We start from the raw sequence: 15856 nt of genomic DNA on the forward strand, positions 1-15856 counted from the left end.
TTTTTTTATTTTGTAGACTAATACTTGGTAAAGTGAAACCTCAATCTTGATTAATTCTTCTAATAATTTGTATTTTATTTCCATTAAAGGAGCCTATATGTAAGCTAAGCACCAATTGTAACTCCCTTTGAAAAAAGATTATTCTTTTTTTGTTGCATGGGACCTTAATCTTTTAGGATACAGATGTGCCACAATATAATACAGGTGTCACTGAATGTTTCTGTGCACATTATTCCCATCTGAGTTGTGATGAATGATTTTGAACAATGCTTATTGTCATTATTAATTTCTGCTAGAAAAATACAGAAACATATAGTTGTGTCTATTACCTTTTGTTATTTGCTTTCTAAGAGGTCACTGAAAGGGCATATGAGAAGGAAATCACTCTTATTTTCTTATTCCCGGTTTTTGCCTTTAATATTATGGGATACTGGAGAATTTGTTGAATATCTCTTCAACAAAAATAACCATCTCTGAAGCAATCTTTGGAGAATGAATAAAATTCTAAATTCAAAATAGTCATAAGTTGTTTTTTTTCCTACGCCCTCTAAAACTTCCAACTTTTTTTCTTCTCACTTCCCCTTGCCTGTGCAAAATGAAGATTGTAGAAAAGTCTTTCTAAGTAATTCTGTTACAAAATCTAGGTCACATTTTTTTTCTTCCTGTATTAAAGAGTACAGATTTGCTTAGTTTTTTTCTTAACACTTTTGCTTTATTAATAACTTTCTCCAAATAAGGAATTCTGACTATTCTTTGCTCCTCTTCTTTCACTCTCCCTCATCCCCTTTCAAAATCCCACATATAGAGTCCAGATATCTGACTGTGGAGAATCTTTGGTCTCTTTCTTAATGACTAATTACGTATTTAAAAGCTCCATTCTTCAAACTTGTGTTTTGTGTGTTTCAAGCCTAGGGCTAGGAATTTAATTATTAGTCTGTATTGATTTAAGAACGTATTTTCAAATCCAAAAATAAAACATTCTTAGGGTTCTAATTCAAATGGCACTGAAATGGCTCATATAAGGAGAAAAATTGAATTGCTGATTTAATTTGCTCCATGGTATTCGTTGAAGCTATTGGAGAATTTGGTAGGAATTTATGACTGTTAGAATTTGAAAATTACCTTCTAAGACCTAATGGAACTGATTTTTAACTAAGAAAACCTTGTATTTTACTCCTAGAATTTCTGCATACTTATGGTCCAGAATACAGTACAGTTATTTAATAAATAATCTTTCTTATACATGGAACACCCTGATAACTTTGAGTTAATTAAATTAGATGGTGTATACAAAGTGTTTATCACAGTGTGTAGCATCAGTAAACATTCTTCATCTCACAATTTCAGTCTGCCTGTTCCTGCTTTATACATCAGTGTTACATATTTTCGTTAAACTAGCTATAGATGCATAAATTTTGCATTATCTCTGAAACTTTGAGACTTGAAAGCAGATAGTTTAAAATTTTACCATCCAGTTAAGATTTCTCATTGGCTTAAACTAGAGTATTCAGCAGTCATTAAAATATTGATTTGTCTAAATTTTAGGACTAATTTAAATGTATCAGGATTCTTAAAGCCATATATTATTTGCAGTGCTCCCATTTCAGGTAACTGTATTTATATTAGTTTCCAATTTAAAGCACTTTTATTTAATATTTATTATTTTAAATCTTTTCATGCTTCTCTCCAATTAAGACTCTTAGATTTATATGATATATTCTATAAGAAGAAGTGATCTAGGTAGATATAAAAAAATAACAAAATCCCTTGATTGGAATATATATTTTCATTTTTGTTCCTCCAAGGAACTTGATTTTAAGGAATTCCATAAGATTCATTGGCACTAAATAATTAATTAAAATGCTGATTGATACTTTTTTTAATAACATCTTTTTTTCCCCATCCTAAGTTCAAAGGTTTCACTTACATAAAACTTTATTTAAAAATTTATTTCACATTTTAGAAATTTTAAACATTAACAGAAATAAAACTGTTACTAGTTTAGGAAATAATTAAAACACTTTCAGCCCTTTGATTGACTTCATTGTATTTAAATTCTGTACTAAGGAGACCTCAGTATTTGTTTGTAAATTTCTTTCTTGCATGTGCTAATTTAATTCTCCATGTATGAAAAGCTATGTGCAAATCTTTGTGTTAAAATATTTACCAGATACGTTGCTCTATTTTTATTTCTTATGAAATATATTTTAGCTGACAGTTGCATAAAATGAAATTAACATTGTTTTGTAGGCAGTTGACTGGTGGAGTTTAGGTGTTCTAATGTATGAATTGCTAACTGGGGCATCTCCTTTCACTGTTGATGGAGAGAAAAATTCCCAAGCTGAGATATCTAGGTAAGTGTTATCAAAATAAAATAAAAATATTATTTTCTCAAAGGAATTGAATGAATTTCTGCAATTAGCCTCATGGAAAAATAATCTTTCAAAATGAGAATAGACAGAGTGATGTTAAAGTGGTAAATTTCCATTTTTTTCTTATACTATGTAGAGATATAACCTTTATGTTTTATTGCCCCAATTAGATCTTAAATTTCATAGGGAATATCATATTTTTGTATGCTCCAAAGCACAGCACATTGTCTTACACCTAGGAAGTATACTATATATTGAGAAGTTTATTTGATGAAGTTATGGATACTTTTTTCCTCTGTTTTCAAAATGTAATTTCTTTGTGACTTTAACATGAAGAAACAGGGATGATATTCTTCAACACACAGATATAGACTCATGGAAACAAATACCATAAAATTACCCTGTTACTGGTTTTCATAGCATTAATCTGTTCCTTTCCTCCTCAGTGGTTCTCACAATTGCAATTTGAATTTTCATTTGTAATTATTTGGTCAATGTCTGTGTAAGTTCAGTGAGAACAGGGGCAAGTCTGGTTTTGATCCTCAGCATTGCACACCAGCTCCTAGTACAGTACTTATTATGTGGAATCAATAAATATTTGTAGAATGAAATGAGTTAATGCACAAATAAACAGTGATAAAACGTTATACCAATTACTATTAACATATTCTGTCCTGTTTTTACTTGAATTTTATAACTTTTAGAATAGATTTGACATTAAATATTTAAAATGGGCACTTCCACCTCCAACCAAGATGGAGGGACTGGATTTACCCTCCTGCCTGAAACAGTTTAAAAATGGATAAAATATATGGAACAACAGTTTGAAGACATTGAACATCTGGCAATGAGGACAGTGAGCACTGAGAGATGGAAAATGAACCAGGTGGGCCCTATGTTTGCTCCAGCTTCCTGCCTTGGAGAGTTTCCAGGCCGTGGCACAGGGAGGGGGAAACCCAGTTGGAGATGGAGCTGAGAGGCCAAGAAGACCAAGGCAGCTACAGTTTGCAGGACAGAGAATTGGAGAGAAAAAAAGCGGCACAGAGAGAGAAATCCAGAGATTTGAAGAAGTATTCAGTTTAATACTCAACTGCACCCTTGAGTGTTTGGGTATTAAAAATCACATGCATGTGAGAAAACTACTCAATATAGTTAAGATGTCAGTTCTCCACAAATTGATCTGTGGATTCATTGTATTCCCAAATGCAGTCTCAGCAGGCTTTTTGTTTTCATAGAAATTAACATGAGTTTTAAAATTCATGTGGAAATGCAAATGACTTAGAATAGCCAAACAACTTCGAAAAAGTAGAACAAAGTTGAATTGAAGACTTCTTATAAAGCTGCATTCATTAAGACAGTGTAGTGTCAGCATCAAGAAAGACAAATGATAAGTGGAACAGAATAGAGAGCCCAGAAATAGAACCATACATATATAGGCAACTGATTTTCAATGGGTACAAAGGCATTTCGGTGGAAAAAGGATGGTCTTTTCAACAACTGGTACTGGAACCCCTGGATATCCGTATGTAAAAAATGAACTTTGATTCATACATAGCACCACATAAAAAAATTAACTCAAAAATGACCATAGGGACAATTTCTAAATATATAGAAATTGAAAGTGAAAGGATGGAAAAAAGTATATCATGCAAGCTACAGCCAAAAGAAAGCAGGAGTAGCAATGTTAATCTCAGATAAAATAGATGTTAAATGCAAAGATGTTATGAGAGACAAAGAAGGTCCCTACATTCTAATAAAAGGGACAATTCAACAAGAAGAAATAATAATCGTAAATGTTTATGCATCCAGTCAAGGTGCCCCAAAATACACGAGACAAACTGGCAAAACTGAAGGAAGCAATAGGTGTTTGCACAGTAATTGTGGGAGACTTCAATACATCACTCTCTCCTATTGAGAGATCAACCAGACAGAGGACCAATAAGAAAATTGAAAACCTGAACAATCTGATAAATGAATTTGCATTAACAGACATATCTAGAACATTACATCCCAAATCACCAGGATACACATTATTCTCTAGTGCTCACGGAACTTTCTCCAGAATAGATTATACGCTGGGCCATAAAACAAGCCTCGATAAATTTAAAAAGATTGAAATTATTCAAAGCACATTCTCTAATCACAATGGAATACAATTAGAAGTCAGTAGCCATCAGAGACTTAGAAAATTCACAGATATCTGGAAGTTAAACAACACACTCCTAAACAATCAACGGGTTAAAGAAGAAATAGCAAGAGAAATTGCTAAATATATAGAAATGAATGAAAATGAGAACGCAACATATCAAAACTTATGAGATGCAGCAAAGACAGTATTGAGGGGGAAATTTATAGCTCTAAATGCATATATTAAAAAGGAAGAAAGAACTAAAATCAAAGAACTAATGGAGCGACTGAAGAAGCTAGAAATTGAACAGCAAACTCATCCTAAATCAAGTAGAAGGAAGGAAATAACAAGGATTAAAGCAGAAATAAATGACATAGAGAACAAAAAAATGATACACAGAATAAATAACACCAAAAGTTGGTTCTCTGAGAAGATTAACAAGATTGACAAGCCCCTAGCTAGACTGACAAAATCCAAAAGAGAGAAGACACAAATAAACAAAATAGTGAATGAGAGAGACGACATTACTGTGGATCCTGAAGAAATTTAAAAAATTATAAGAGGCAACGTGGAATATGACTCCCAGGGAGGAATGTAGACCCGGCATCGTGGGATGGAGAACATCTTCTTGACCAAAAGGGGGATGTGAAAGGAAGTGAAATAAGCTTCAGTGGCAGAGAGATTCCAAAAGGAGCCGAGAGGTCACTCTGGTGGGCACTCTTATGCACAATTTAGACAACCCTTTTTAGGTTCTGATGAATTGGGGTAGCTGGTGGTGGATACCTGAAACTATCAAACTACAACCCAGAACCCATGAATCTTGAAGACAATTGTATAAAAATGTAGCTTATGAGGGGTGACAATGGGATTGGGAAAGCCGTTAAGGACCACACTCCCCTTTGTCTAGTTTATGGATGGATGAGTAGAAAAATAGGAGAACGAAACAAACAGACAAAGGCACCCAGTGTTCTTTTTTACTTTAATTGCTCTTTTTCACTTTAATTATTATGCTTGTTATTTTTGTGTGTGTGCTAATGAAGGTGTCAGGGATTGGTTTAGGTGATGAATGTTCAACTATGTAATGGTACTGTGAACAATCGAGTGTACAGTTTGTTTTGTATGACTGCGTGGTATGTGAATATATCTCAATAAAATGAAGAAAAAAAATTATAAGAGGATACTATGAACAACTGTATGCCAACAAACTAGGTAATTTAGAGGAAATGGACAATTTCCTGGAAACACATGAACAACCTAGACTGATCAGAGAAGAAACAGAAGACCTCATCCACCCAGTCACAAGCAAAGAGATCCAATCTGTCATCAGAAAGCTTCCCACAAATAAATGCCCATGGCCAGATGGCTTCACGGGGGAATTCTAACAAACATTCCAAAAAGAACTGACACCAATCTTGCTTAAACTCCTTCAAAACACTGAAGAAAATGGAACACTACCTAACACATTTTATGAAGCTAACATCACTCTACTACCAAAACAAGGTAAAGAGGGGGATCTAAGATGGCGGCATAGAGAGGAGTGGAAGCTGGTTAGTCCCCCTGGAACAACAACAAAAAAAAACAGAAACAACTAGTAAATAATCTGGAATAACTGCAGGGGGACAGACATGACCATTCACTCATCATACAGCAACCTGAATTGGGAGGAATGCCCGAGATAACAGCATAAAATCTGTAAGTAAAAACTACGGCTCCAAATCGGGAGACCCCTCCCCCACAGCCTGAGCTGCAAAGCTTCGTGGTGCCAGAGAGAAGCTTTCTCCCAGCAAGCGAATATAGCTCAGCTGAGCTCCAACTGGGGTTTTAATTAGCGAGTGTTAACTGCTCACTACGAGGTACGAATCCCCAACAAGTTGACAGAGGCTTTGGGTGACAACTGACATTGGAGAGCCGGAGGGTCGCCTCGGACTAGCTCTGTTCCTTTTTCGACTCAGTGGAGAAAGCCTCAGCCATTTTCCGTTCCCAGTTCTGTGACCCAGACAAGGATATAGCACAGGCAGAGAGAAACCACTGAAATGCTAATGACCTCCCCCTAGGGGGTCTGTCTTCTCTAAGAGGAAAGGGGTGGGGCCCAGCTCTACTACCTGCCTTTCATTCAGTACTTGGGGAAAAAGCCACACCTCCTTACATCAGTCAAAAATGACAGGCTAACAGGCGCCCCCTGCTGGGCAGAAAAGCATAGCAACCTGACGCATCACAGAGTGTACCAATTTTCTAAGACACACCCTCAGGGAAACCAGATACTGAATATTTCTTCCTTCTGGGACCTTAGCCCATTCTGGTCTGGGGAGGCCTGATTGGGGTAACCAAGGAAACCATACCTAGGCAACAGAAAACTACAACCTTCACCAAGAAAAATGAGGTTATGGCCCGGTCAGGGGAACAGACTTGCACTTCAACTGTGATGCAGGAATTGAAACAACTAATAATAAGTCAATTCAAAAAGTTTATGGAAGATATGGTGAAAGAGCTGAACCATATAATGAAAACACAGGATGTACATAAGGTAGAAATTGAAAGTTCAAAAAACCAACTGGTAAAATCTATGGAAATGAAAGGCACAACACAAGAGATGAAAGACACACTGGAAACATACAACAGCAGATCTCAAGAGGCAGAAGAAACACTCAGGAACTGGAGAACAAGGCACCTGAAAGCCTACATACAAAAGAACAGATAGAGAAAAGAATGGAAAAATACAAGCATCATCTCTGGGAACTTAAAGACAAAACGAAAAGCAAGAATTTACGTGTCATTGGTGTCCCCAGAGGAGAAGAGAAGGGAAAAGGGGCAGAAGCAATAATAGAGGAAATAATCAATGAAAATTTCCCATCTCTTATGAAAGACATAAAATTACGGATCGAAGAAGTACAGCATACCCCAAACAGAATAGATCTGAATAGGCCTATGCCAAGACACTTAATAATCAGATTATCAAACATCAAAGATAAAGAGAGAATCCTGAAAGCAGCAAGAGAGAAACGGTCTATCACATACAAAGGAAGCTTGATAAGACTGTGTGGATTTCTCTATAGAAACCATGGAGGCAAGAAGGAAGTGGGGTGATATATTTAAGACACTGAAAGAGAAAAACCACCAACCAAGAATCCTATATCCAGCAAAACTATCCTTCAGATATGAGGGAAAGCTTAAAATATTCTCTGACAAACAGAAAATGATTGAGTTTGTGAACAAGATACTTGCTCTACAGGAAACACTAAAGGAAGCACTGCAGACAGAAAGGAAGAGACAGGAGTGAGAGGTTTGGAAAACAATTTTGGGAGATCGTAGCCCAGCAATGTAAGTACACTGAACAAAGATGACTGTGAATATGGTTGAAAGAGGAAGGCTGGGATCACATGGGAGACCAGAACAAATGACGAACGATAAAGACTGGGACTGTGTAACTTAGGGAAACCTCAGGTGCTCAATGATTGTAATAAAAGGTACGAATATGTTTTTACATGAGGTAGAACAAATGCAAGGTGTTAAAAATAGGGTGGGATTGGGGGGAAAATACAATCAGTGCAAACTAGAGGCTAGAATTAACAGAAACATTGTATTATGCTTCCTTTAATGTAACAAAAGCAATATACCAAAGCTAATTGCATATGGGGGGGTGGGGAATAGGGAAACAGTATGGGACTCCTGGCGTTGGTGATGTTGTCTGACTCTTTATTCTACTTTAGGTTAATGCTATCTTTCCTTTTGTCACCTTCTAGCTATCAAGTTTTTTTGTTTGTTTGTTTGTTTGTTTTTCTCTCTTTCTCTTTTCTTTTTCTTTTGCCTCTCTGCCTTCTTTGACTCTTCCTCCATCTTTGTGGAAGAAATGTCCTTATCTAGAGAGTAGTGATGGTGCTCAATACATAAATACATGACTATATGGGAAACCAACTATTGTTTACTTAGGACGGAATGTATAGTGTTCCTTTTTTTTGTCTTTGTTTCTTTTCTGGAGTAGTGAAAATGTTCTAAAAGTTGAAAAAAAATAATTGTGATGATGGATGCACAGCTGTATGGTGGTGCCGTGGGCAATTGATTGTACACTTTGGATCTTTGGATAGTTGTATCGTATCTGAACAATCTCAATTAAAAAAAAAAAAACAGTCAAGGTTTCAGAAAAAAAAAAACCAGGGTAAAGATGCTACAAGAAAGGAAAACTACAGGCCACTCTCCCTAATGAATATAGAAGCAGAAATTATCAACAAAATACTTGCAATTCGAATCCAGAGACACATTAAAAAAAATCATACACCATGACCAAGTGGGGTTCATTCCAGGCATGTAAGAAGGGTTCAACATAAGAAAATCAATCAATGTATTACAACGCATTAACAAATCAAAAGGGAAAAATCAAATGATCATCTCAATAGTTGCTGAAAAAGCATTCAACAAAATCTAGCATCCTTTTTTTGATAAAAACACTTCTGAAGTTAGGAATTGAAGGAAACTTCCTCAATATGATAAAGGGTTTATGTGAAAAACCCACAGCCAGCATAGTGCTCAATGGCGAGAGACTGAAACGAGACAAGGATGCCTGCTGTCACCACTGTTATTCAACATTGTGCTGGGAGTGCTAGCCAGGGCAATCTGGCAAGACAAAGGAAAAAAGGCATCCAGATTGAAAAGGAAGAAGTAAAACTGTTATTATTTGCAGATAATATGATCTTATATCTGGGAAACCCTGAAAAATTGACAACACAGCTACTTGAGCTAATAAATTTAGCAGAGTAGCAGAATACAAGATTAATGCACACAAGTCAGTAATGTTCCTATACACTAGAAATGACCAAACTGAAGAGACACTCAAGAAAAAGATGGCATTTTCAATAGCAACTGAAAAAATCAAGTATCTAGGAATAAACTTAACCAAAGATGTAAAGGACCTATATACAGAAAACTACATAATTTTACTAAAAGAAATATATAGGGACCTAAAAAGATGGAAAAATATTCCTTGTTAATGGATAGGAAGGCTAAATATCATTAAGAAGTCAATTCTGCCCAAACTTATCTACAGATTCAATGCAATCCCTGTCAAAATTCCAACAACCTACTTTGCAGACTTGGAAAAGCTAGCTTTCAAATTTATCTGGAAAGGGAAGATGCCTCGAATTGCTAAAAACATTCTAAAAAAGAAAAACCAAGTGGGAGGACTTATACTCCCTGACTTTGAAGCTTATTATAAAGCCACAGTAGTCAAAACAGCATGGTACTAGAACAAATATAGACAATATTGATCAATGAAATTGAATTGAGAATTGGGAGATAAACCCCAGATCTACGTTCAACTGATCTTTGATAAGGCCCCCAAAACCACTGAACTGGGACATAACAGTCTTTTCAACAGATGGTGCTGGGAGAGCTGGATATCCGTATCCAAAAGAATGAAGGAGGACCCGTACCTCACACCCTCACAAAAATTAACTGAAAATCAATTAAAGACCTCAATATAAGAGACAGTACCATAAAACTAGTAGAAGATAATGTAGGGAAACGTCTTCAGGATCTTGTATTAGGTCACTTCCTAGACCTTACCCCCAAAGCATAAGCAACAAAAGGAAAAACAGATAAATGGGAACTCCTCAAACTTAAAAGCTTCTGTACCTCAAAGGAATTTGTCAAAAAGATGAAGAGGCAGCCAACTCAATGGGAAAAATATTTGGAAATCATGTATCTAACAAAAGACTGATATCTTGCATGTATAAAGAAATTCTACAACTCAACAACAATAGTACAGACAGCCCAATTATAAAATGGGCAAAAGATGTGAAGAGACAGTTCTCTGAAGAGGAAATACAAATGGCCAAAAAACACTAGCTATTAGGGAGATGCAAATTAAGACCACAATAAGATATCATCTCACACCAGTTAGATTGGCTGCCATTAAACAAACAGAAAACTACAAATGCTGGAGAGGATGTGGAGAAATTGGAACTCGTATTCATTGCTCCTGGGACTGTATAATGGTGCAGCCACTGTGGAAGACAGTCTGGCAGTTCCTTAGAAAACTAGATACCGAGTTACCCTTTGATCCAGCAGTTGCGCTTCTCGGTATATACCTGGAAGATCTGAAAGCAGTGACATGAACAGGTATCTGCACACCAATGTTCATAGCAGCAAACAACCCAAATGTCCTTCAGCAAATGAATAGATAAACAAAATGTGGTATATACACATGATGGAATACTATGCAGCAGTAAAAAGGAACGATCTCGTGAAACATATGACAACATGGATGAACCATGAGGACATAATGCTGAGCAACATAAGCCAGGCACAAAAAGAGAAATATTGTATGTTACCACTAATGTGATCACTGAAAAATGTAAAATAAATGGTTTATAATGTAGAATGTAGGGGATCTAGTGATAGCAAATAGTGAAGGGGAATGAAAATCTGATAAGAACAGATAAGTTATTGTGGGTAAACTTAATGTTCTGGGAATGCCCAGGAGTGACTATGGTTTGTTAATTTCTGAGAGGAATGGTAGGAACAAGTTCGCAGAAATGTAGTTATTTTAGGTTACTTGTTTTTCTTATTCCTTTGCTGGGTTATAGTCTAAATGTTCTCTTGGGGTAGGGTAGGAGCATGTTGGAAGTAATGTAGTTATAATAGCTTATTTGTTTTTTCTTATTTCTTTATTTTGCTTTTGTTTGAAATGTTTTTTTTTTTTAATTTTCTGATAAAGTTAATTGAAAAAATATATACAATGAAAAAAATACATATGCAGAGCCCCCTCAGGAGCTGGGGGAAAATGCAGAGGTGTTGGGCTTCCTCACCTGGATAGCTTTGATGTTCTCACAAACATTGAGGGCTGGTGGTATGATGGGCTGAGCCCTCTATCACGGCACTTGCCCTTATGAAGTTTGTTACTGCAAAGGAGAGGCTAAACCTGGTTATTAATTGTGCTTAAGTGTCTCCCCCTGAATGCCTCTTTGTTGCTCAGGTGTGGCCCCCTCTCTTTAGCTAAGCCAACTTGGTGGGTGAAATCACTGCCCTCCCCCCTACCTGGGATCTGACACCCAGGGGTCTGAATCTCCCTGGCAACGCAGGATATGACTCCCAGAGATGAATCTGGACCCGACATTGTGGGATTGAGAACATCTTGACCAAAGCAGGGGAGGGGGATGCAAAATGAAATGAAATAATGTTTCAGTGGCTGAGAGATTCCAAATCGAGTCGAGAGGTCACTCTGGTAGGTACTCTTACATACTAATAGGTAACCCTTTTTAGGTTTTAATGTATTGGAATAACTAGAAGTAAATACCTGATACTAACAAACTGCACCCCAGTAGCCTTGAGTCTTGGAGACGATTGTATAACAATGTAGCTTACAAGGGGTGACAATATGATTAGGAAAGCCTTATGGATCACACTTCCCTTTATCCAATTTATGGATGGATGGGTAGAAAAATGGGGACAAAAAAACTAAAGGAAAAATAGGGCAGGAGAGGAGGGACGATGCGGGTGTTCTTTTTTTACACTGTTTTTTATTCTTATCTTCACTTTTTCGGGTACAGGGAAAATGTTCAAAAAATAGATTGGGGCGATGAATGAGCAACTATATGATAGTAATGTGAACAATTGATTGTACACGGATGATTGTATGGTATGTGAATGTATCTCAATAAAATTGAATATATTAAAAAATGCTAGGACCTCAACCTGAGTTATTAAGAAGTAGACTTGGGGATTCACTGGATGTGGATGATGAAGGGAAGTAGAAGGAACAAGACTAAACCCATGTTTTTATCTGAGCAAAGTCCAATTAACTGAAATGGGCTAAGCAGAGGCAGGATCAATATACTTGGTAATGTAATAAATATATTTTATATCTTATCGGTGGAGGTTTATATTATTTCAAATTTCTGCTGTTAATGAGAACAGGCTACATACACACACACACACACGTGCTATATATGTATGTATACGTTTGTGGATTTTTCTGGTTATGTAGAATAAATTTCTAGAAATAAATTGTAGGTTCATAGTGTATTAGAAATGTACTAAAGCTTTTGAGACATGATGCCAAACTGACCTCTAGAAATAATATAATGAAAGCAATATATAGGAACGTCCATTTTCTAAAACCATGCCAATACTGGATATTATCATTTTAAATTGTTATCAATTTATAGGTGAAAATTATATTTCATTGTTTATTTGGTATTTCTTTGATAATTATTGAGATTGGATGTTTTATTAACCTACACTTTTAATCAAATTGTATTTTTATGTCAAAAAAATGACCATAAACCTAAATTAAAAATCTAAATCTATAAAACTTCTGTAAGAAAACATACAGGAAAATCTTTGTGACTTTGGGTTAGGCAAAGATGTCTTAGATACAACAGTGAAGCACAGTCCATAAAAGAAGACATTGATAAAATGGACTTCATAAAAATCAAATTTCTGCCCTTTGAAAGACCCCATTAATAGAATGAAAAGACAAGTCAATGACTGGTCAAAATTGCAAATCATGTAGCTGATAGGATCCATGTATCCAGAATATATAAAAACTCTCAAAACTCAAGAAAACAAACAGTCCAGTTTTTTTTTTTTTTTTTAATGGGCCAAAGATTTGAACAGATACTTCACCAAAGAAGATCTCTGGATGGCAGATAAGCACATGGAAAGATGCTCAACACCATTAGTCATTAGAGAAATGCAAATTAAAACCATAACAAGGTGCCACTTGTTACCCATTAAAATGGCTAAAATAAAGAGATTCCAAGTGTTGATAAGGATGTGGAGGAACTGGAACTCTCATCCACTGCTAGGGGGAACATACAGTGGTACAACCAATTTGGAAAACAGGCAGTTTCTTAGCATGTTAATTGTCACTTACCATATGATCTATCCATTCCATTCTGAGATGTATACCAAGAGAAAGGAAAGCCTATGTCCATACAAGCACTTGTGCACAAATCTTCATAGCAACTTTATTTGTAATAGCCCAAAACTGGTTACACCACACAAGTTGGGATGCACACTGTATGATTCCAGTTCTAGAAAATGGAAACTGATCTATAGTGACAGAAAGCAGATCAGTGATTGCCTGGGGACAGGGAACGGGGCAGGGTAGGAGGGAAGAAGGGGCATGAGGAAACTTTGGAGGATGATGAATATGTTCATTATCTTGATATCGGTGATTGTATCACAGATGTATACATATGTTAAAACTTACTCAAGTGTACAGTTTATATATGGACAGTTTATTCTATGTCATTTGTACTTATTGTATGTCAATAAAACTGTTAAACATTTTTTAAATGTACCTTTTCCAGGACAGGCTAGGAAGTAAATAATTCTTAGTATTCCAGATTATTTAAGACCAAAGGTAAGTTATCAGGAATACTTCTTTTTGAAATTATTGTGACTTAAAATCATGCCTGTTACGAACAGTTCTGAATATGATTTTGCAAATTAAAAAAATTTTTTTTTGACAATTTGAAAATGCCTGAGAATTACAGGAAACCACGGCATAGTCTTTATAATTTAGGTCCAGTTGGCAAGGTCATGTCTTTTGTGGTGGCAGGTACAAAGTGTGTCTTTGGTCTGACAACATTCAACAGTAGCTCCTCTGACTAATTCTCCTCTTTCTGATTCCACATACAATCTTCTTCTGTACTTTGCCTTTCCCCCATAGGTCTGCCTATAGAGAGAGAATATGTTGCTTATTATGAGGGCAGGAATATTCTGGACCAAGTGACATTAAATTTAAATGGCTTGTATTGCCTTTAGATCAATCAGTTGGCATCTGGTTTCAGAAAGAGAAAGAGAATCTGAATCAGATTGTCTAAAATCTTAAAAATCTAGAGCAAATAAATTTTTCAGGGATTTAAATAGGAGTCTTTTATCTTTAATCAATTAATTATCCACTTTGCCATGTTGGTAATAATTTTGCGTAAAGCTTGATATTAGTCTATGATTCCATGTTTGTGACTTAAATTTACAAACTATAATAGCTGAATTATCCTACTGTACCTTTCCTTTCAAGGTAATCATTCTGATTGTCTTTTCTGGTATAAAATCTTTCATAGCCTGTTCTTAAATTATGCATCATTCAGCAAAATGCATCATTCAGCAAAATGCATCATTATTTTGTCCCCAAATGTCCTGATTAGCCAAGGCTCTTTTTCATCATTGACTTCTTCCATTCCTTAATTATTATGATCTTCCATGATCTCTGCTTAGTGTCTATGTTTTTTGACTTTCAGTGTTTCAAAATAATGTATCATCCAATTTGTCTGTTTTCCTACTATTTTAGTTTCCTAGACTGCTCAATGCAGATACCATGAAGTGGGTTGGCTTTAAACCTTGGGAATTTGTTAGCTTACGGTTAGCGTCTTGGGAAATGTCCAAATCAAGGCATCTTCAAGGTGATGCTTTCTTCTTGAAGACCGGCTGCTGGCAGTCCTGGGTTCCTCTGCCACATAGCAAGACACATGCCAGTGTCTGCTGGTCTGCCTCTTGTATTCTGGGTGTTGCTTTCAGCTTCTAGCTCCTGTGGCTTTCTCTCTCCTTGTCTGAATGTCAATATCTTGTAAAGGATTAAGACCCAACCTGAATGAAGTGGGTCACACCTTAACTTTAGTAGTCTCATCAAAAGCTCCTACTTACAATGGGTTTACATCCGCAGGAATGGATTAGATTTAAGAACATGTTTTTCTGGGGTACATGCAGCTTCAAACCACCACACTCCACCCTCTAGACCCCAAAAGGACATTTTTTTCTATATGCAAATACATTAATTCCATCACAATATCTCAAAAACCTTAAGTCATTCCAGAAACAGTGCTTAGTACAAAGTCATCAAAATCAGTTATAGGTATGGTCTGTCCTGGGGCACAATTCCCCTCCCTCTGAGGACCTGTGAAACCTAGAGAAAAAGATGTCTGCTTCCAATATACAAAGGAGGGACAGGCATAGGATAAACATTACCATTTGCATAGGGAGAAATTAGAAGGAAAACAGGGGTTTCAGGTCCCAAATAATTCCAAAACCCTGCAGGGCATACTCCATTGGATTTCAAGGTCTGAGAGTCATCTATAGAACAATGTTTTGTCCTTCAGGCCTGATGGAGCAGCAGCCCAACCCTTTCCAAGTGCTAGATTAATGACTATGCTCTCCCAGAACACTGGGGTAAAGGCTACACCATATTAAAACACTGGGGTGATGGCCAGACTCTCCGAATCCCCAAGGAATAGGCTCCACCCTCTGAGAAAACTGGGGGCAGCCAGACTCTCCACATCTCTGGGGCATAAGCTCAACCCTCTCAGAAGCTCCATTCATACAGATATCACAAAAAAACTTGTTGGTTTTGCATGTAGTA

At 36.3% G+C, this 15856-nt stretch overlaps 1 protein-coding gene across 3 annotated transcripts in view; it reads left to right on the forward strand.

Moving 5' to 3' along the window:
• The window catches only part of RPS6KA5 (ribosomal protein S6 kinase A5), a 231590-nt gene that overhangs the window by 156204 nt on the left and 59530 nt on the right, over positions 1-15856 (forward strand). For all 3 annotated transcript variants that reach the window (XM_037832058.1, XM_037832057.1, XM_037832059.1), the window contains one exon: positions 2251-2354. In XM_037832058.1, the coding sequence (XP_037687986.1) occupies positions 2251-2354 (104 nt within the window). The remainder of the gene's footprint in view (positions 1-2250; positions 2355-15856) is intronic.

This window comes from Choloepus didactylus, chromosome 4 (genome assembly GCF_015220235.1).
Source record: "Choloepus didactylus isolate mChoDid1 chromosome 4, mChoDid1.pri, whole genome shotgun sequence".
In the NCBI taxonomy this organism is placed as follows: Eukaryota; Metazoa; Chordata; class Mammalia; order Pilosa; family Megalonychidae; genus Choloepus; species Choloepus didactylus.